The 23276-nt window shown below is 41.9% G+C and overlaps 2 protein-coding genes across 7 annotated transcripts in view; both read right to left on the reverse strand.

Annotated features, from left to right (window-relative positions):
- galm (galactose mutarotase) lies at positions 1–13318 on the reverse strand. Of its 3 annotated transcripts, none has more exons than XM_082557535.1 (9): positions 13218–13318; positions 12129–12315; positions 11119–11273; positions 10037–10150; positions 9806–9898; positions 8101–8182; positions 3244–3394; positions 2954–3128; positions 1–332 (listed from the first exon to the last, which is right to left on the reverse strand). In XM_082557535.1, exons 2-9 carry the CDS (start codon positions 12313–12315, stop codon positions 255–257), a joined length of 1035 nt encoding a protein of 344 aa, XP_082413661.1. In that variant the 5' UTR covers positions 13218–13318; the 3' UTR covers positions 1–254. The 3 variants fall into 3 exon arrangements, with proteins under 3 accessions (XP_082413661.1, XP_082413662.1, XP_082413663.1); XM_082557536.1 differs by lacking the exon at positions 13218–13318 and adding an exon at positions 13147–13213; XM_082557537.1 differs by lacking the exon at positions 13218–13318 and adding an exon at positions 12408–13122.
- Positions 13319–17355: 4037 nt separating this feature from the next.
- Positions 17356–23276, reverse strand: part of LOC309720193 (rap1 GTPase-GDP dissociation stimulator 1-B) — a 28221-nt gene continuing 22300 nt past the window's right edge. The window contains exons 13-15 of one of the 4 annotated variants that reach the window (XR_014280429.1): positions 22864–22992; positions 18930–21412; positions 17356–17778 (exon numbers count right to left, since the gene is read on the reverse strand). Coding sequence is in view for 3 of the 4 variants with exons in the window: in XM_082556862.1 (XP_082412988.1) it covers positions 21285–21412; positions 22864–22992 (257 nt within the window). In the remaining variant the exon portion in view is untranslated. Of the gene's footprint in view, positions 21413–22863; positions 22993–23276 lie in introns of all 4 variants that reach the window. The other 3 variants (XM_082556862.1, XM_082556863.1, XM_082556861.1) reach the window with 3 other exon arrangements.

A 23276-nucleotide genomic window follows, 5' to 3' on the forward strand; every position in this document is an offset into this window, starting at 1 on the left:
TCGCTTGATCAATATTGTGTTTAATATGACAAGTATGGCACATCATCATAAATCAAATTATAACAGTTTGGTCATGTTGAACTATGAAGGTTTTTTCTTTATCTCATCAGTTCTGTGATGCTCAAACTAAAACAAGCTTAACAAAATATTGTAAAATGTTAACAAAAATTATATTCAAAATAAAAAAGCAGACTTTTAGGAAATGAAACAATCTGCTGCAAACGATGAAATTTTCTTCTTTTCTGTCTGTCAGATCAGACAGTTGTGAAGGTGTAGCGAGTTATGTGATGGTAGTTCTCTCCAGGACGCAGAAGGCAGTCAGGAAATGAAGGCTGAATACACACACACACACACACACACACACACACACACACACACACACACACTCTATTTTAATTCTCATTAGTCTGTTTAACCAAACAAACAACCAAACAGCAACGAGGAAACTTGTTTTCACTGCTGTTCAGTAAGCAGTTAATGAGTGTTTGCATACTGTTTGATTTGGGGTATTGGCCAGGGTTTGATGGACTGGTGGGGTAATGTGTAGAAGTGCAACCACAGCCATCAGAGATGTGCTCAGTCAGTATGAGAGATAGAAAGAATCAGTGGTGTGACAGAAGGCTCTGCAACTTCCTATAACACACCCCAAAGAATACTTTCCAGTGTTGTGGCAGCAGTCTTCACTTTGACCAGGTAATAAAAACAAAAACAAACAATGGTCACCATGTAGACATAAGCATATTGATTAAGGACAGACGGAATAAATCATGAAATTACAATCAGATATTACTCAGCTGTTGGTGAAATAAAAGCAGGAAATTAATTTCCAGGCAGGTCATTATACCAAATTGGCAGTTAGATAGGATATGATAAAACAATGAATCAGATCATGAACACACTGGTCGGGTGTTCAAGGTATCTGAGCTGCTAATGTCTAGCCCACCCTCAATGCCACCGTTGTTTCTTTTGTTTTGTTTTTTCAGCCAGTCAGTTTAAGCATCTGTGCACCTTCTGTCATCAATGGAGGTGCTCTTTGTCCATATGGGTACAGACCTCATTGAGCCATACAACTGTAGTGCACAGGGCTAATGTTATCATAGGGCTTTGGAGTTGACGTCACGCCGCATTGCATTGTGGGAGCGCAGCTCCATTTTCGGGGTCTACGAATCAAAACAAACACACTGTGTTGGAACGACGACGACAAGAAACATGCTTAAAAGCAGCTCAAAAGAAAACGGACGGTATAGAGACCGATTGCGTCCAGAGGCGAAGCAGCGGTACTTGGAAAAAAATAGAGTGCATCGCAAATCTGGACCCATATGAAATACGGCAGTGGAGTAAAGACCCAGACGACTTACCGCCACTGTCCTACCCCGATATCTTCACCTATCTTGTTTGTGGAGTAAGCGCTTACACAGCGAACCAGTTTCGTAATTACAAGTCACTGGAGGCGCACATCCAATTTACAAATGGCTGGGTGCAAGATTTGGCTATTTTCAAGCCGCCAAACTCTGAGTACGTCGTCAAAGTAAGTCAGCTGGAGTGCACCGAGTGAAATAGCCATTTTCCACCCCCCACCATAATTAATGTTACACATTTATCATTTAACTGCTAAAATATCGTTATCATATTATATGCCCATAATTGTAAAGTACATGCAAATTAACACATTGATAATTATTAATGCCAATTTGTGTCCTTCCTGTCTCATTTCATTTATTGTCTTTACATCAACCAATCAAGTCACTCCATTCGATGTTTGATCGCAATTTCTATAACTTCCGAGACGATGATATTATTCAGCTATAAAGTGTGATGTGAACATATTTAGAACTTACCGGAATGAAAATGTCTTGAGCACACCAGCTGATATCTGGAGACGTAACAGAACTTGATATCAGCTCGTCTCACGGCTGCTATCCAGGCTAGACGCCTTCGTTTGGTAATATCCGATACATGAGCTCCTTCATGTTGCTTCCAGGTTGGGAAAGCATAAAAAGACAATCCAAACTTATTCCCGTGCCGGTCGTAAGATCGAACATTGCAGCCGACCACACAGCAAGTATGAACCATGGCTATGCTTTGGCTCCTTACTTAGACCCCCAAAATGGCGGATCAGGCCAAAATCCTTTCCACGCCCACCCCTGTGACATCACGCTCCAAAGCCCTATTATCAATATCCCAAAGTAATGCAACCTCACAACATTTCTGCAGAGGGAGTTACATGGACACTATTTCAGGTTATCCTCAGAGCTGGAATCCCAAAGGAGATTCTGAGCAGACTAATGGTTAATTACGTCTGTTTGGATGACTGTTTGTCAGTACCACACATACGGTCTGGTCGAGTTCTGAGGAAGACTTTGAAAGATCATACATGACAATGGATGCAATCAGGGAAAAGTGACTATATGTATGGACTGTGATACTTATGAGCTTGTCTTCTCTGACAGAGGTGTAGCAACACAGATTTCAACCTCCTAAAAGTTTGGAGAGGCAAAGCCCGTTTCTCCGAGGAGCCTGCTGAATGACTTTGGTATCTGATAAGTTGGGGCCTCAGGTGCCAGATTGCCAATCACACTTTGCTCATTTGTGATGACCAACTTATACCATCCAAGAGAGCATATGTTTGCATGCCACAACAGCATTTTGCTGTCTACCCTACCAGGAGGCATAAATATATATATAATATATATACCTATAGACTTGCCAAAGTGTGACAATGCATTCAAGAGTTTAGAAGTCAATGAAAAGTAGGCGTGAAGGAATTAAAAACTATTCTGGAGATGGGAGCAATCAAAGAGTCTCAGACAGATGAGTCTCTAGAGAGCTCTGCAGATTAACGTGAAGGATATGTTACATGCCTATCCATGTAAGGCCAGGAAGTGAACTTGACCGAAGGCTAACTTCCATCTACAAGAGAAAAAACACAACACTGAGTTTCTATTCATCATACCTGGTTAACAGCATCAGGCCAGTTCTGCGTCTCCAGACAGAAGGAGCTGTGCTTCCTGTACCTACAACCACACTTTCCTGCGATGGAGCCATCCAGGAAGTTGGCAGTGTAGAACTGGACTCCTGGCTGGTTAGTAGAAACCTCTAAGACACGCCCACTTGCTGGGTGACAGACTCTTTAAAATGAATAAATAAATAAACAATTAAGATGAGACTTATTTGTCCTCCTTAACTTCAGTGGATGTCACATGTGTCTACAGTATGTTTTAGAAAATGACTTCTGTGTCAAACCTGGCAGCGCGTTTCTCTGTCCATGGACCTCCGGGTGATGACAAACAGAAGTTGTGGTCAAACCCTGGGCCTTGAAGTTCCTTCAGACGAGGGCCAATGAGAACTGGTTCTCTGAGGTCAAAGGGTGTGTCTTTCACCTCTCTGATCTCTCCTGTTAGTATTTAGCGAATTAATTCATGACTTCGTATCAGGAATGTTAATTAATGTCACACAATCGATTCTATAAAGGTGAATTATTGCAGTTACGAGTTATTTACTGGAGCATTAAGATATATTAAATGACAAAAAGTCCATAAGTAACATGTTTAGCAAACTAAATCATTTGCTAGTGAGCGTTCTGCACACTATCTTTGCTGTACCTAGTACTTAGCTGCATCTCGCACTACAGGCACGTTCCTCTGCTTTATCACCATTGTCCAGTGGTTTCCATCAGGAGCTTGTCTGTATCTGAAAATCCCACAGGATCTTAGCTTCGTCATTCTCATCCCCACAGTGACCTCTGGGAGGTTTCTGAATTACTGTGATAGAACGCCAGCCATACAACAAGTCCAAGAGCCAATCAAAGGCCTCCAAACATTATGTGGCCTTCACATGAGCTCACCAACGGTGGGTTTGGTTTATATAGTTAAGCACCTGCATACTAAAGAGGAAAATAACTAGAATTTGTCATTTCTGGAGAGACTGCAGTGGGATTGTAAAAATTCAAACTTGCATGTACCAGATGGGTCAGTTGTGAGAGTGCCACAAACATGGAGAGCCACACTATGGTGAGACACAGACGAAACCATCCACAAATGAAACTCAAATGAGGGAGGCAGGACATCAGAAAAGACCCACTTTTCTCTCTGTCAGTCTGTGAGAGCAGCGCTGCACCAAAATAGCTTGTTGCTGTAGACTGAACAAAAGTGTACCTAACAAAGAGGCACAGTGTTCTTTTACTGTCAGTAACATTCAGCACATAGCTCTATGCTGAACTGAGGTCAGGAGAGCGAGTTCAAAACTGATGTCTTTTTCTTTCTTTCCAAAACTGGTTGGAAAAATTAAACAGGGAGTAAACGGGAGCAGAGGATGACTGAACCAAATGGCTCCAGTTCAAAAGTTACACATCTCTGGGCTTTGAGGAAGGACTCGTTGAAAAAACGACACATGTAGCTACATCTTGAGGGTAAAATGATCACTGTAGGGTGAAAACTGTGGTCACAGCGGCAGGTTAAAGAGAAAGTTTTCAGCCGAGATTTTCTGCCTGTCTCACACTAAATCACAGGTGTTGAACTCCAGTTATGGGCTCAAAATGTGGTCGTAAATATTTTGTACTTGTAAATCAGGATTTGTATGTGTAAAAATAATTTGTGTGTGCGTAAAAAAGATTTGTGCATGGACTTAGCCAAAAAAAACCCTGCAAGTGACAAGTACGAATTTTGACCCTATTTTTCTTCCTTTCATCTGATTGGTCAATGTCATGTCAATCACAAATGTAACAATCCAATCAGAGAACAGCTGGGTTTGGCTGCCGGAGGGGCGCTTTTTTGAACTGCAGGTCCTTGAAGGGTGATACAGTTTGGAGGATCGCTATATAAATATCCGATAGCAGCTAGGTCCCCTAACTTTCAGCAGCTGTTGAAAGGAAAAAGTTGTGCTATATCAGTGGTTAGAAATACCATTAATACTTTAGGATTAGTTTAACACAAAGTCAGGGCTGACCCAGGACCATTGCTGTGAGTCACAGTGCGCAGCATAAAGGTCCTTTCACATCGGACGCAGGATGTGCTGCTAATGCTAACTGCTAACTAAAAGCAAAGGATCCAGAATTTGTTGCGCTGGCTGCTGAGCTCTGTGGGTTTTTGCAGCAGCTCTACCTGTACTAGATGCACCTGCTCCTTGTCTTTTCTATCTCTGACTTTATGTGAACTACAAGAGTTTGGTTTTTTTTGCTGGTTCTTCAAATGTTCAATAAAAACATGTATGCTAATTCATAACGAAGAAAGCTTTGTAATGAAGACTGTCATTTCCAAAACACTGCCCGCCCCCACCCCGCGGTCCGCAGCGCTGTTGAAAAGGCTGTGGAAGTCCCTGTATTAAACACGTAGACCTGTGACACAAAAATCACCACACTCGGATGACCACAGACGGTTTTCCTTAGTGGTGATGAAGGAAAACGCTGGGTTGGCATGTAAAAGAGCATTTATTCCCTTCAAAGACCTGCAGTTCAAAAAAAGCGCCCCTCGACAGCCAAACCCATCTGTTCTCTGATTGGATTGTTACATTTGTGATTGACATGACATTGACCAATCAGATGAAAGGAAGAAAAATAGGGTCAAAATTCATACTTTTTTTTTTGGCTAAGTCCACACAAATCTTTTTTACGCACACACAAATTATTTTTACACATACAAATCCTGATTTACAAGTACAAAATATTTATGACCACATTTTGAGCCCATATCCAGTCCTCGAGGGCTGCTGTCCTGAAACTTTTCCATGTGTCCCTGCTGCAACACACCTGCCACCTTCAGCATTCAGTCAAGTTCTACAGAGTCTCGCTAATGACTAGAGATGGCACGATACCACTTTTTTATGTCCGATACCGATATCATAAATTTGGATATCTGCCGATACCGATATGAATTCGATATAGTGTTTTTTGATCAATGGAACTGTTTTTTTAATATCTTGCTGCTTTTTGTATAAGTTCATACTCAAGTTTTAAAAAACAACAACAACAACACTAAAGCTATTCTGTTATACCTGTATGTAAAAAATACACTGCACCCAAAATATTTCATAGTTCAGCAAAACTGATCAATCTAATAAACTTAAACCTGCTCCATCCTTCCTATTCTGGTGTTTTAAAGAGTACTTAGCAGAAATATTAAGCAACCTAACTAATAGGGCTCTAAAACTCCCAGCAAAAAAAATAAAAAAATAGGGAACCACCCCCCACCCTCCACCTCATGATGCTTAATCGACATAATCAACTTTAATTTGATGCAGTGTGAAAAAAATGCACGGAAATAAATTCTTTTTCAAGAAATATTAAATAGATTCAACATCTTTCTTCAACAAAATTGCAGACTGCACAGATGGTATCTTCCCAAAGGAAAAAATACTATAGCTTACTAGGGTATATTAGACTTAACAGTTACTATATACAGTAATGGACTTCTATACATTTTAGATCAGATGAAAACTTTGGGTGTAAGATTCGGATTATTTATTAAAAGCTCGACATTTTAAATGAGAATAAGAAAGAAAAGTATGTCTTTGTGCCCCCTTTTCCCTGTTAATGCCCTATCGGCCCCCCTGGCTAAACTTTGCTAGATCCGCCCCTGCACAGTTACCAGCCGTCAGCTGTAGAAAAAGATCCTCGAGTAGAAAGTAATATTAAATACATGCTAACAACAGCTGATCAAGCTTAAACGTGCTGCTGTTGTTCAGCCGCTGGTTTCCTCTTTCTGGTGCAAAGTGGGCCAAAAACAAAGAAGAGACACGGACTCGCGACAGAAACGCCGATCAGCTGATCATTAAGCAGTTTCATGATTGAAGTAGCAGCCGGAGAGAGAGGCAGTCGCTCCATATATCGCTTGTTAAGCTTAACGTGGGAATGCTTTGCAAACACTCAGAGATGAACTTACACACTTGCTTTACTTCTCTCTGGGATAACTTTGTCGAAGATGAAATGCCGGTTTGGTAGCGAGGCTACAAATACTCACAGCCGCTCTATCACGTGATGCACACTGCTGCGACGTGCTACAGTTATGAGGCGAGTTACACCATGTTGCAAGTTTTGAAGTTTTGTGAGGTGCTTTTCTGATATTTAATGGATTGGATTACATTTTTTATTTCTCTCCGATATCCGATCCAGTAATTTACGTCGGACCGATACCAATACGTAATATCGATCGGTCCATCTCTACTAATGACCTACTTGTATTCAAGTGTGTTGCAGCAGGGACACGTGGAAAAGTTTCAGGAGGACTGGAGTTTGACACGCCTCCCACTAATAAAAACACATACTGGAATCATTGCTTTACAACAATCCCACTAGAAAAAGAAGTTGCTGATATCCTGAAATCCTGTAAATGGCTGGACAGAGCTGAAAGCTGACAGTATAGAGAACAACCCTGGAGGCACAGGAACAAGCCCTTTCCCCCAAATCAGCAGAGGCTGGGATCTACCACAGGAAAGACCCCAGATACTGTGCAAAGATGTCCCTGAGTCGAGCACGTAACAGCACATAATGTACATTTCAAATTCCTTTAATTTTAAATATGTTTATATTGTCTATCCTGTAAAATAGTCAGATGTCTATTCATATTAATGTACAGAATTCACCTGCTTGCTGCTACTACTGCACATTCACCCAGTGTATATATATATATATATATATATAATGTTCTTCCTCTACCCCCCCCCCATTTTTGCACATGTAGAGGAGCGTGTCAGGTTACTTTTCACTGTGTGTTATACTTGTATAACTATGCATGTGACAAATAAAGAACCTTGAACCTTGAACCAGGGAGCGAGATGCTAACGGGCAGGGCATACGTGGAACGCCAGGAGAACATGAGAAGCTCAAGGACTGAGAGGGGAGCTAAAGAGTCAAATGGATATGTACTTTAACTGATTATAAAGTCTGCAGTCTTGTTCCCGAGACAGTGTAACTGAAGTGATTTGAAGCACCAAACTGTCAGAGACTACCAATATGCTTGTATGCTTTTGACAGATTGATTAATTCTATTTGCTTATTTAATGAGAATTTTCCTATTATATCATTCAGTTTTATATTTGACATCTGTTAAATAAACCACTTCATTCCATTGACTTTTGCAGTTAAAGAGGATTGAAGTAAATCTTTACCTGTAGGAATTGATGTGTCATCCACAGGCAGGTACGACTGTGCAGTGATGGACACCTGATGGTCGTAGATATCTGCTACACCCTGGAGCACAGATAAGATTTTTCAGATCATCTGTCATCCTCTCCATACATATAGCCACGTTACTCATCTTGATGTGAGGAGGAAGGGGTTGATCTGTCTGAGACTCAACCAACGCTCACTAATACCAGAACATCCTGCCAAAATAGGCCTGCCTCCTCCTTTAACAGTTTACGAAATAAAATTGTGAAAAACTGACTGAGAGTATCAGTGTTTGATATCACGAGTTTAAGTTAATTTAGGGCAGAATGCTATTTTAGATTTCTCATTGGAATCACCTTTAAATCCATATAGTATGTAACAGGAAATGATGTCATCAGTAAACAGGAAGCTAGATGGGAGGTTGGGTTGTATTAAAGACGGAGCTCATATGTTTTCATTGTTATATCTGTACATCGTGAAGAAGTAAAAGTGATGGTGCCTCGTAGCAGATGTTGCAGTTTAACCTTTCCCCGTGTCGTTACTGTGGATATTGGACTTTTTAACCAACAGGACTCAGAAAGTTCGGGTCAACGACTCTCTTTCCGGTCTCCGTTCCACCTCCACTGTTCTCCTGTCACTGCTGTCAGGCACTCACAACACCACGGGCCCGCTGTGCAGGAGTTTGTAGGGTGGTGTGACGGCTCCAAACTCGAACTGAACGTGAGCAAAACCAAAGACATGGACTGGCTGCTTCAGTCACCACCACCATCCATGGGAAGCCAGTGGAGGTGGTTGAGGAGTACAAATACCTGGGAACCATCTTTGACAACCTCCTGAGATTCTCTGCTAACACAGAGGAGATTCTCAGGAGGTGCCACCAACGGCTACACCTCCTCAGGAAACTCAACTCCTTTGGAGTCAGCACAGCCATCATGATGACTTTTTCCTACGCCTTCCTGGAAAGCATAATGACCTTCTCCATCAGCTGCTGGTTCCACTCCCTCAGCCTTCATACAGGAACAGACTGCAGCGCACTGCATCAGTGTGCTCTACAGTCATTGGCCTGTCAGAACTCTGGCTCAGGTTTTCAGCAACAGGCCCTCAGACAGGCAGCCTGATCATCAACGACCCCTCTCACATTCTTCACCCCGCATTTCAGTGGCTGCCCTCTGGGCGACGCCTCCGCTGAGGAGCGCCACCTTTGTCCCCTTAAGCAGCTCTGCTTTCTAACTCCAATAAGACCATTTCCCACACCAGAAACATAAACTACTCTACACTCTTTTTATACTGCCCACACTTTATTCACTTACAGTTATTTATTCACCTTTCAGTCACTTTAATTTAACAGCTTTGTAATTTTAAAACTGTGTATATCCTGTGTATTTATTATCTCACTCTTATTGCCTGCTTACGCCCTGTCCTTAGCTTCAACGTCATGCTGCTCTGTTGTATCTTAACTGCCCCTTGGGGATAAATAAAGTCTCTGATTCTGATTGTGTTACTGTCGTTACACCTGTGGACCAAGAATCAGAGTGTGGATGTGGGGAAGGAGTTTAGAGGACTGCCCGTTCATAGCAGAGGCAACACACTGAAACCACACTTCCTAGTGGGCAAAATATTGTTTTGTAAGCCAGGAGACTAGCAGTGCCAACCACACAAACACCACTGTGCAGAGGCACCCAGAAACGTGTCCATGTCACTTACCTGTCCGGCCAGGTTGAAGTAGGAATGGTTGGTGAGGTTGATGGGGGTAGTTTTGTTAGCCTGTGCTTGGTATTCAACAGTTAGTTCTTCCCCCTGAGCAAACAAGTTCAAACTCAATATCTGTGCTGGCAAAACAAATGTCTGAGTATCACTAAACAGCAACGTCGAATTAGCTCTGCCAAAAGGAAATTTGGGATGCAGTAGTATGAATTCATAACCAGATGTGTCTACCTGCAGTGTGTAGGAGACAGAGACCTGAACTTCACCAGGATAACCCTGGTCTCCATCTGGACTGGTAAGACTCAGCTGCACACCACCTTCCACTGCTGCAGCAAGCCAGATAGCCTGCAGAAGCAAACACACATGAATCGTGGAGTACACAGGATACATAAAGTGCAGCTTACAGAGCTCAGTAAAATTCAATCTACAGCTGCCAACAAGTAGGTGTTGTGAAGTGATGGGTGTATATTTCACTCTGTGAGACCAACCCTGCTGTTTTTGATGTGTGAGGGTTTTCCTGTGGCGTGGATTGCACATGTAAAAAAGGGCAGTGTGTCCAGTCTTCTTTTCAGCCATTCTTTCATTTGTTCAAATTACAGGTGGAGCCAGAAGGAACTCATCAACATGAAGAACAGAATCGGCAATGCCAAAAGCCTAAGAAGAGCTCTGTACAGTAGTTTAGTGTTAAAAGCCTGTGTCGGTCATTTTAGTCTAAACCCAGAGAAGGAAGCCCCTTAAAAAACAAAACTAGTTGAAGAATTATGGCAGGACTTCTTTGAGCAGTCTTGTAGGATTGGGGTCTAAAAGACATGAGAATTTGTGAAGAAGTTCATGAAGTCATTACTAGTTAACGTTAAAGGGATGGTTGGCTCAACAGAGCTCTGTTTGTCAGCCTGGCTACAGAGCTGCAGAGAAACCTTCTTATTTTCTTCAATCAGTGATGAATAGTAAGATGTTCTGGCTTTACGGAGGGCTTTCCTATAAAGCAGCAAACTATTTCTCCAAATGATGATGATCTTCTACATTTGTGACACACCATTTCCTCTCCAGCCTACGAGTCATCTGCTTTAGGCTACATGTTTTACAATTATACCACGGAGTCCAGTACTTCTGATTTAAGGGTTTTTTCACAGGAGCTACAGTATCCAGAGTCGTACGGAGTAAAGCTTAAAATTGTTAGCAGGATAATTGATGCCTGTGGGAGTCGTGTTCAGGTAGCTGCTCTGCACTGTGTGCACAAATTGTCACACATTACAAATAATGGTCAAACACTTAGCTGTGATTGATACAAACTAATATTAACCAGACCTCACCTTGTTGAAGCCTCGCAGGCCTCCATGCAGTGCATTTGGTCCATTGTTAAGATCCAGCTGGTACTCCTTTCCCTCAAGGACAAAACGTCCCTTTGCAATCCTGTTTGCCACACGGCCCACCACAGCGCCCAGGTACCGCTTATCTGATACATAACCTGACAACAAAGCATAATACTTCTTATTGATATATGGAAGCTGGATATTGTAGTGGTAAGACTACACACTTTTGGGGCGGGAGTCACAAGTTCGATTCCCACCCAGTACTGAAAATTCCTGAAGAACTTGATTCTGTACTGGACTCAGCCGTGAAAACTGGGGACCAGAATAAGGACCAGACTGGTGCACTCTTGCCTATTTCATGCAGACGTGTTAGCTGGATCTGTGATGAGAGGTGCAGCGATGTGCAGCATGCAATGTTGAAAAAAAACTGGAGTCCTCGAAATCAAGACAAGTGATGATGTTTCAGCTTTCGTATATTTATAGAGAAGACTTATAATGGCCGCTATTTTCTTTGTGAATCTTTGTTACATGGCAGTTTATTACAAGTACCATTAGTGTTAAAACTAAACACTTGACACACTGGAAAGTGGCAGTGAGACAGAGCTGCAGGCCGTACTGCTAGTGACACAATAAGTATCAGGAATATAATGTGCACGTTTCTGAAAAACACTGCTGGGCGTTGTAAGAGGTTAAGATCAGTGAGCGCATCACCAATCCAATATATTAGTGACAATCATCTCTTTACTAAACAAATAATGGGTGTTTCCAGGGGTGGGAAAAGACACAGAAAGTCTACTGCATGAGCTTCACTTTAGCCGTCGCCTGATGTTCAGATTCATGTGAAGCAAAAAACAACCCACGATCACGTCTGCCTGCACTAGAGAACCTGAACAACAGACATCACTTTCAGGAGTTTGTGCTTAAATTAACCACTTTAATCATCTCATTGCTTTTTATACAATTAAACCGGTTTATGTGCAGATAACAACACAAGTTACTTTCCCTCCTACCTTCCAGGTTATCATAGCCAAGGACTACATCCTCCATTTGTCCATCGTTCCCTCTGTAGCTCACTGATCTGATAATGGCACCTAAGGTTAGGACTTCCACCTTCACCTGAGGAGACTGGACAACCCACAGGTCCACGGTGCCCTGGCCAGGCCACTCTCCCCATGGATGATGGCTTACCTGAGTCATCTTGGAACAAGCACAGGAACAGAACATAAGCTTAAAATAATGGTTAAAATGTTACTTCACATTTAACTCAAATAAGTTTGGTCAGCTCTTACATTCCCACAGGCTCAATATATCTTGTTCTAGCTCACAGTAGAGTCAGCAGTTTGTACAGAGGCTACGAACATCTGTGTGAAGCCTATTAATGCTCACTGGACTGTGCGCAAAAGAGTCAAAATACCAGCTTACAGTATTCCCACGTGTCTCTTACATACACACCAACACAGATAGTAAAACCGGTGTTGAGCCAAAAAGTGACTGTCTGCAAAAAACTGATTTCCGGTATTTACCAAAAACGGATTGTTCGTATTTAAAGTGCTATAAGTAACGTGTTGGGCTATAATATGTGAAACATATGTCAACTGCATCCCTCATGGATGACACAAAGTCTGGAGCCACAACAACATTCGTGTAACAGTAACAGCAGTGACTTTTATATAACCTTTATTTCTGCAGTAAAAATCTCATTAACATTAACAATGTCTTTTGTAAGAGCAGCGCTGGCAGCAAATATTACGATAGTTCTGTAAAAGTATTTGAAGTGGGGATAAAGGAGCGGATTGGTTATAAAGTACAATAACACAGAGTTGTAAAGACACTTGACAAACAGATCATTTTTAATTCTACATGTAACCTCTTTGTAAACGCTGTTCACCGAAGTCTATTTACCAACATACGTGATGATATTACACGTGAAAAATACACGGAAACATTGGAAATCAGTTTTTGGCAGACAATCGCGTTCTGGCACAACAAGTTTGCTCAGTTTAGCGTATACAGGATATGACGCTCAACCTCTCTTTACAGTCAGCAGTTATTCAGCACGACACGCTCCGAGCAGCAGCAGTACACCCGCGCGTTCTTACCTTGAATACTTCACGCACTCATTACTAGACTTTGGACCTGGTCGTGTTTTCCTGCTTCCGTTACTGATGACGCAGACGCGCAATGGGTGACGTCAAAGCTACTGGGCACGCCCACGTGGCGGGCAAAAACTATGTTTTTTAGTATAATATAGACACGTAAACAGTCGCTCATTAATGGCGTGTATATAACAGAAGAAGTATTACTGAGAAGACTGAAAAGCTAGTCTCTGTGTCGACTTTACTCACAAACTGCCTGTAATATCAGTTCCAGCTGATATGTTTGTTAATAACACAGCTGATGCCCACAAAATGTAAGAAAAAAAAACAGGACTAACGTAGCAAAGCGCTGTATTTATGTGCTAAAACCCAAATGATGGCATTCGGGTGCCAATTAAAAAAAATGGAATAATTTTTCCACAGAGGAATTTTTCAGCACTGACTTTTTACATTTATATATTGTTTAGTTTGTTTTAAATATCCATTCATCTTCATCCGCTTTATCCGAGGCCGCGGGGGCAGCAGCCTAAGCTGTTTTAAATATTCAGGTTAAAAATAAGCCTTAATGAGGTATTTTTCAAAAAGTTACTTATTGATGATAATGTTAGTCTTTATTGATTTCATTATCATCTGCTTATGCACACATGTTGATGACTGAAAACATCTCCACCAGTTTACTCCTTGACACCTTTAAAGGTAAGAAAAATATGTATAATTGTAGCTATATTTCAATTAACCTCAGCACTCTGGAGGACGCAAAGAAGACCCGGACAGTTTACAGTGGTGTAATGACGAGCACGTCGAGCACATGGGGAAACCAAACAAGGTGCCGTGTCTGTGAAGTTTCTCAGTCATCCAGGTCATCATAGTTTAAGGAGCTTTAAGGAGCTGGACTTCTTTAAGTTGCATGAAGACGTTTCACCTCTCATCCGAGAAGCTTCTTGAGTTCTAAGGTCAAATGGTGGACAGTCCCAGATTTAAACCCAGTGGGAGTATCCCCACCCCAGTGTGTGAATGGGTGGATGACTGGATATGTAAAGCGCTTTGGGGTCCTTAGGGACTAGTAAAGCGCTATATAAATACAGACTATTTACCATTTACCATGATCCTCTACCTAATCACATGAGCCAAGGAGTGAAAACGGGTGGCTCTGAGTCAGAATTCTCACATTGAAGGCAGAATTCTGAGGTTAAAGCCAGAATTCTGAGAAAATAGTCAGAACTATGAATAAAAAGTCAGAATTCTGACATTGAAGGCAGAATTCTGAGGTTAAAGTCAGTCCATTTTGTTCCACTTGGGTGGGGTGGGGGCTGGAGCCTATCCCGGCTGTCACAGAGCAAAAGGCACGGTCAATTTCTCACATTAAATTATCCAATAACATTTGAATAATAACAGTACTTTCTGAGAATTGTAATGTAAATACTATTTATTTAACATAAAACATCCACAAAAATACACGGAAATGAAAGCTACACAACAGTTTTTTGTAGAGAGTTTTTCCCCCTTAAAAAAATGCTGTTAAATCCAGAACTGAATTTAAAATCTTTCTCCTCAGTTACAAAGTCTTGAATAATCAATATCTTAAAAACCTCATAGTGCCATCACCCAAACAGAGCACAACAGAACACGTCTGCTCTGTTCGGGGTGAGTGTGGCTCTAGTGGTAGCATGGTATATCTGCTAGTTGAAAGTAGTGATGTGACGTTCTGTATCGAGGCTTCGGAGCGTGTGTCGAGTAATGGAGGGGGCGTTTCCGCGAAGCGCGTATCGAGGCTTGCTTCATTTATGGGAGGAGCTGAAAATGATGACGTCCGAAGCCTCGCTGCCCGGCTGTACCACGTGACTGGTTCATGAAGTGGTTCGAACTTTGCCGCGAGATATGACAGCGATATAAACCCCTCAGACTTCATTCAAAATGTGGGTGTTTGATGGAGAGTTGCGGTTAGTGAGAGTTTGGAGACAGTTTGGAGGTTTATGAGAGTGAGGAGAGAAAGTCAGGAGAGAATGGAGCCAGCTAAGAAGAGGAGGATGTCCTCCCCTGTGTGGGAACATTTTGATCTTATTCCTCCCAACAAGGTATGTAAATTTCTACAGAAGATGTATTGTCATGATACTGATGGTGCAATACAATTTATGTTGAGCTGTCTTGACTTTTGTACAAGGTGAAGTGTTTGCTATGTGCCAGGGAGCTGGGATATAACAACAACATCCATGCTTAGGCACTACAGAGCTTTGCATGAGAATAAGGGGGACACCGATCGTGGAGCAAGACCAGGTGAGCCATCAAATGCCATGATAATATAGCATGCAGTAATGTTACTAAATGATATAACAATATTATACAACTGTTATAAGTTACGTGTGTGATATTTATATTTGTGCTTTATCTTTATTGTCTTTCCTCAGGAGAACAATCTCAAATAGATGAAGACCTGGTCAGCATGGTGATTGAGGACTCACAGCCATTTAGCATTGTGGAGGACAAAGGATTCAAAAGATTTGTTAAATCATTAAATCCTAGCTATGTTCTCCCCACTAAAAAGGTCATAAAAGCAGTGAAAATTTAGTTTTTACAGAATAAAATGTGAACAGGCAGGACTGAGGCTCAAAGCCTCAGTGTGTAGCTGTCCATACCTCAACGTTAGAAAAGCACAACCACTGTCCACACCCCAACCACACCTCACCTCACAGGAAATGATCATTTCCATTTCAAGCATTTCCAAATAATCATTTTCCATACTGCCACTATAAATATACACAGTATACTGCCATCACTACAATATACATGTTTTACACACTCCTTTTGTTGTTGACATTTACAGGCTGTGTGCACACTCTTCAAATTCATGCCAGCTATTATTTTTACGTCCAGTAGGTGTCCTGCTAGAGCAAATGAAGCTTCATGAAGCTTCGCGTTGGGGTGAACCAATTGGATGAAAAGCTTCAGTGCTTCATGGGGCTTCATCTGCCCATCACTAGTTGAAAGGTCAGTGGTTCAATCCCCGGCTGCTTCAGTCTGCGTTCAAAAGTGTCCTTGGGCAGAATGCTGAAGTCGCTCACCAATATGTTAGACAGAAAGAACTTGTACACATAAATGTGTTGGTATCGATGGGTGAATAAGGCATGTTTGTAGTGTTGAGTGCTCAGGCAGAGTAGAAAAGCACTATATATTAAAACCTGTCCATTTACACCACTTTGGGTTTCATCATTAGTTCTTATTAACCTCTGGCTCTCTTCCACAATGTGTCTTCGTCCCCTCACCAGTCATGGCAGAGGGTTCCCTCCCCCTGAGCCTGATTCTGCCAGAGGTTTCTTCCTGTTAAAAGGCAGTTTTTTCTTCCTACTGTTGCCAAGTGCTTGCTCATAGATGGTCATCTGATTGTTGGGGTTTTTCCGCATTATTGTAGGGTCTTTATGTTATAATATAAAGCCCCTTAAGTCAGTACAGTTTAGGCTGGCTGTGGCTCAAGAGTTAGTGCATATCATTTACTTTTGGAAAGCTGAAGGCTTGATCCCTGGCTTCTCCAGTCTGTATTTTGTGTCCTTGGGTTGGAGGGTTGTCGAACTGCAGGCCTCGAGGGCCGGTGTCCTGCAGGTTTTAGATCTCACCCTGGGTCCCCACACCTGAATCAAATGATTAGTTCATTACCAGCCTCTGGAGAACTTCAAGACATGTTGAGGAGGTCATTTAGCCATTTAAATCAGCTGTGTTGGATCAAGGACACATCTAAAACCTGCAGGACACCGGCCCTCGCGGCCTGCAGTTTGACGCCTGTGGGTTAGATAATGAACCCTCAGTTTCTCAGGATGCAACCATTGGAATGTGAAGCGCCTTGAGTCAGCTGTTGCTGTGACTTGGTGCTTTATAAATAAAATTGAATTGAATGTTGGAATGTCAGAAAACGTGCTTAGCCATAGATGAAAGCAGCGTATGTATAGATCCGTCAGCAGAGCTTCAGCTGTATGTTCAGTGTGTATCATGCTCTGGCCTCTTCAGAAACACAGGTCATTTCACACCAGCCAAAGAGTTGTTTCTGTTCAGTTTCTGATATTTTCTTAGATTTCAGATTTTGTTGTGTGTTGTTGTTGTTTTGCCTAAAACCCATAACATGACTGAAAAAAATGACACCGTAGAAACAAAATAGAGGAAGACACTGTATAACTTTATTGTTTTCACTCTAGAACAAAGCTTCTAAAAGGCCAAAAAAATGCCCTCCCTATAAATACAGATCTGTTCACGCATGTTGAGTGATTTGTAGTTACATCCAGAACATACTTTCACACAAATATTACATTAAACATCACAGCAAAAGTGTGCTTCACGCCCATCAGCACATTATTCACTTTATGTTGTACAGAACACACATGCTAGCCACTCCCCAAAATGACCCAGCTACAGATGCACACTGAAAAAGTGTTGCTACTACATAAGAATGTTTAGTTTATATACAAATGTTAAAAAGTGCAGTGTATTGAATATCTTCTTCACATTGTGCTTCCTTTAAAATGGGTTGTAGGTATGGATATTGCTGCTATGCTCGAGCCCCATTAGTCTGTTGAGTAATCTGTAAAATTCAAAACATGGATGAGAGTAAATTCATTTAGACAGCGCCAAATCACAACAACAGTCGCCTCAAGGTACTTTATATTGTAAGGTAGACCCTACAAGAATGCAGAACAGTGACTTTGTCCAACAGGCAGTTCATTTGTTGTGTATTTTTTTTATTCTACAAATGCATCCATTTGAAATAAAATGATTTGGATCTTTTATTTAACTATATATAAATGTTTCTGTAACACTGAGCGGTATTAGCATGAGCTGTGTTGCTGATCGGACGTTCCCATCGTGCTCTGGGAAAGTCTTTATGCTACCTTTTTCTATTCTAATTTTTCTAGTTACAAAAACATGACATGACCACTAGGAAGTCTTCAATCGTAGAGCTTTTCTATAAGTCAGACAACATGACTGCAATCCTAAATATGTTAAGTGCTTCAGCCAGCACTGTGACATAACACAAACAAAATTCAAAGAAAAACCAACATCAAATGTCCTGGTATAGTTTTGCCATGGTCATCAAAGACCACGAGGACCGTGGACAGGGAGGAGCGCTGGTTTGAGCGAGGAATCAAGGAGGACATTTATGTGAAAAGGGAAAGACCATCAAGGGTACATGTGTCCCTATAAGGAGCTTGGAAAGAAAAGCATCTGGACTTCATCTTCAAGAAACTTAAAGAAGTCCAGACGTTTTTCTTCCCAAGCGCCCTAGACTACGATAGCCTGGATGACCTGAGAACCTTCACAGACATCTGTCACCATCTTACAATGCTGTGATTGCAGACATTCCCCAACTCTCTGTGAATGGTGGTCGTCGATGAGTGGTTGTTGATCAATGACCGAGAAACTGACCTCACAGCCATTGTTCATCAGTGGTGCTGGTTTCAGTCATTACACAAATGTTACTGTTTCTTTTTATCGGGGAAACCTGCAGTCAGCCGAGACTGAAGACGTCACCTGGATGAGTTTCTCCGACTAACAAAAAGTGCTACGTCCAGAGGAACACAGTCAACTATCCTTACTTCGATGATTGCGCATGCATCAAGACATGTTCATCTGGGTCTTTAACTTAAGATGTAAAGCGCCTTGAGGCAACTCTCAGTTGGTGCTATATAAATAAAACTATTGAGAAGATAAATGTGATCTTTCAGAAACACACACCTCATAGCCAGAGGCTGTTCTCAGGCTCTTCCTTTGTTGCTGTTATTTGTATGTTCATCCTTCACATCTGTTGCAGTTCTTATTGGAAGAGTATATGCCATAAAGCAAGTTTTAATGTTTGAGTCCACTCATCAGAATATCACTGGTGATTTACAGACAGCCTGGTTTGATAGTAGCTGACAGGCTTATTATAAAACGTAGACTGTGTCATCTTCAACAGGTTCAACCTATCAGAAAATAAATAGAAACATCACCTCAGCTGCCACAATACAGACAAACCAGAGCATTGCACATTCACTTGTACATCACAATCTTATCCAGTAGGTCGTTTTGTTACTGGAGTAATTAAAATAAAACTACTTTAGGTCAAACAATATTGCTTCAGAATCATCACACTTCATATCACCGGCATGACAAAACAAGTTCCTTGATATCGTCAAAGTTTCTTTTAATCAGTGATGCAAACACGTCACTTCTTCACCTTCGGGATATTGAGAAAAAGGTCCGTTTGTTTGGTGAACTATTCTGGCTGCATATTCAATAACATCCGATTTAGGGCCGTGGTGGGTGTGAGCTTATCCCACATATGTTGAGAAGCGGGGTACACCCTGAACAGGTCACCAGTCACACAGAGACAGACAACTACGCACATGACCGATGGCCACATTAGAAGTGGCAGTTATCTAACAGCAGGGTTCTCTCTCCATACTTTGCAAAGCTGGCTGGTCAACCTGTTGAGGAATTACCATTCCCTGTTCACAAGCTGCTAGAGCCCAGCAAAGGTTTTCTTGGCTTTCTCACGGAAACGTTTACCTGACTAATATTTTCATTCTTGGTGATTTTATGATTGTTCCCCGTTAGTATCGGCTCACCAGCACGTGCGTCGGTCATACGAGCTGAGACGCTTCATTTGGTTCTTTTACTTGTCAAATCTGTGTGTACATGCAACGCTGAGGATGCTACTTTCTCTCACCACGTGCCAGCCTTTTAAAATCAAGGTTGCTGAAGTAAGAGTCGTGACCATGCTGCACTCTCTCGTTTGTGATCAGCTGGCTTGGCCCATTTGCAGAATATGTGCTGAAGTGTGAGGCTCTATCTCTACATCGGTTTAACGCTGTCTGCACTGCTGTCCTTTGAGGTCATACCGCCTTAAATGAAGGGCACTCAGTGCAGGAGAGCTTGCAGTGTCTTATGAAATTTTAACAAATATCAGGAGGCTGTCAAGGCCTCAATAGCACAAATACTCACTGGTGCATTTCCTCAGTCTGAGCATGTTCCCGCCCTAACCAGCACTGTTGGCAGCTCTTCATCTTTTTCTTGTAATTAGAACATTAATTTTGAGAATTATAAATGCTTGGTTTGTGTTCACCCAAACACATTCCTCTTCTCATCAGCTTTCTCGGCTTCAGACTAGTTCCAGTTTGTCCCATTTTCCCCAGTGCATTTAATATGATCATTTCTACATTATTACTTATCTCTGCGTCAGGCTGGGGTCCTGTCCAGAGTGCCCCCCCGAGTATTTCAATTGTTCTTAAATTATTGGTACCGTTTACTGACATCCTACTTCCTGTGCAGCACTTGGATTAGATTACAAGCCTGGAATCGCAACGCAGAAAGAGCTTCCACTGCACCACTGTGGTGCTCGCATTCAGTGATATTCAATAACACTTTATATAACATGAACATATATTATAATAAAATCTTTGCCAATGACCGGGTACTGGAGTTACAGATATTAGCACTGAGGTTTTATTCGTAACTTTTGTGTGCCCTCCACACCTGTGCCTCCATCAGGTGGCTCTTAGTAAATTTCTCCATCCATCCCCTTTGGTCCAGAATACTGTAGAACTCGGTGCACCTAACATGTGTTCTCCAGTTAACTTCACCTGCCCTCTTACCCTTTCTTTTTGCTATCTTTGTGAAATGTCTACGATGTTGCTAGTCATGGTACATGACTGCCTGAGACTGGATACTTTTTCTGTGGCTATTCATTCAGTCGTTACCTTTGAGCCCCACATACATACTCATTGCAGACCATCTGATTCATAAATGTCTCATTACTACTCACAGGAAAACCTAAATAAATGAGCTTAGATGATGTCTGAATTGTGCAGTGTAAAGATAATGTTGAGCAAATCAAACACGTAACTCAAATACTCCTATAATCTGTTGCCTGCCACACATGCACACACCGGGACTAAAAAGGGCCCTTCATTTTTACAGAACAGGTGACAAGAAGCCAGTTCAATACTTTGCAATATTTGTGCAGTAAAATATCTGTCGTTTAAGTATGCCACTGAATAAGCTCGATAAATCCATACAGCTGATGGGTCCCTGTTGCTGCAGGATGCTGGTTTAGCTGGTGTCACCCAGGAGGGTCAGTATGGAGCTGGCCTGTGAGGCAAGTTTACTGCTGCTATGATCTGTGAGTTTACTGATGCTTTCCTTCATATTCACAGAGTTCAACGCCTCCTTCATGACACCTGGAGCACACAAGAACAGAAAGAAAAGAGAAAAGTAAGAGGTTGATTGAAACAGATCAAATTATGCAGATGCACTGTAGCATATTCTCTGATCATCATTGGGTGTACAGTAGACTTTGTGTTCTTTAGAGCTTGGTTTGAATACATTACACACCTGAGTCACCTGTGACACGCTCAAACCTGGCTCCCTAAGAATCAGCCATTTTTCTACAATAATGCTGCCGTTCTATGAAAAAGTCTTTGAAATAGCTGAGGATGCATGAAAATTCTGCTTTTTAAATTCTCTTTATTTTTTCCACCATTTAAGTACACGAGGTAGCTACACAAACATTCAGGGCTGAGAAACACATTTAGGCTGTGCAACCAAGACAACTTTGCACCAAATTGGCACCAATGTAAACACACTACTACTACTGGAAATTCAGAAAACCGAATATCTAATAACCATTTTGAATGGCCTTCGTGTCCTGTTACTATTAACATCGCTATCTGAAACACAGAGCTGAGTGACACTCGTGACGTTGTCATGGTCCCCGGGGTTGAAGGGTGTTGTCTTCATTAGGACTTCATGGTCTATTTTCTAGTCTTGTTATTTAAGTCTTCTGTTAAATTAATCACGACTTTGTGTTTATAATTACTTTCTCTTTGTCTTCAACTACATTTCCTCTCTGGTTACACTGTCTCAGTCTCCCCTTGTCCATTGTTGTCCCACATAGCTTTATATCTCCTAGCTCTGGTTTCCTGTGCTTCCTGGGTGAATGCTGCTCAGTGTCTCCTGAGCAGCGGTTGAGCAGTAACACAAGTAACGTGTTACTGTAATCCAATTACTTTTTTCACGTAATGAGTGAAGTAAAGAATCAGTATTGTAAAAAAGTAATTATATTCCTGTTACTTTCTCGTAAGCACGCTGCGTTACTAAACCGTGATTGTGTTTGTGAGAGCGTCTCATCCCAGTGGCGAGCGTGCGGCGTCTGTGGCAGCAACAGACGTGTGCAGATCAACAATGGATAACATGGAGTGATGGAGAGAGTACGACCGTGCAGCGTTTACAGCGTGGACGTACTGACATAATTTTGATTCTGTAAAATGTGACAAAAACATCAGCGTCCGCCGTTCACTCTGCGTGAAAAATTAAACTTCAAATCTGAGCGAGCAGCACCCGCCGCGCTCCTGCTAAACAGCTGAACGTAGATTTAAGAGCAACAGGACTCAGTGCTGCTGAATCTTGGATTTTATTGTTTTCTTCGGGCCTCCATATTTCATACTTCCTGTAACCTGCCTGTGGGGATTTAATCTCTGTGACACTGAGCTGTAAGCTAAAAGGTGCACACGAGGTTTGCTTGCTGCATTTTTGTGGCTCCTTTGACACTGACATCACAGCTTTATCATTCTACATCCACTGGACAGAATTACTGCAATTTCTATGTGTTGCTTTAAAATCAGACACATACTGGAGTTAGCCAGGCTGCAAATGAGACCTAAAGCACTGAACTTGACCTCGACCGCTCCCACAGGATCCTCCAACATCTTCTTCAGCATGGGTAACAGGTCTGCCTCCCCAAATGGATCCTTCATAGACTCTGCATTGTTTACAGACATGCAAAAATAGGTAAACATATATTCTTTGATGGACATCATCTCTGTTCAGTATTGACATCAAACATCTTGTGTTTTGCTAAATTGCAACAGGTCATTATTGTGTTGTATTGTGTGCTGATCTGTGGAACCAGCGCTCAGTGGCACCTCTCTCTCTAAGGGGGAGCCAGGATCCCTCCCGGGCTTCTAGACTTCTGATTGGCCAACATTTCACACAGTCAGGATCTGGCATGAGCGTTTGACTTTGGTTTTAGCGTTTACACGTGGA

The sequence above is a fragment of the Aulonocara stuartgranti genome, assembly GCF_965226115.1.
Source record: "Aulonocara stuartgranti genome assembly, chromosome: 13".
NCBI classification, from domain to species: Eukaryota; Metazoa; Chordata; class Actinopteri; order Cichliformes; family Cichlidae; genus Aulonocara; species Aulonocara stuartgranti.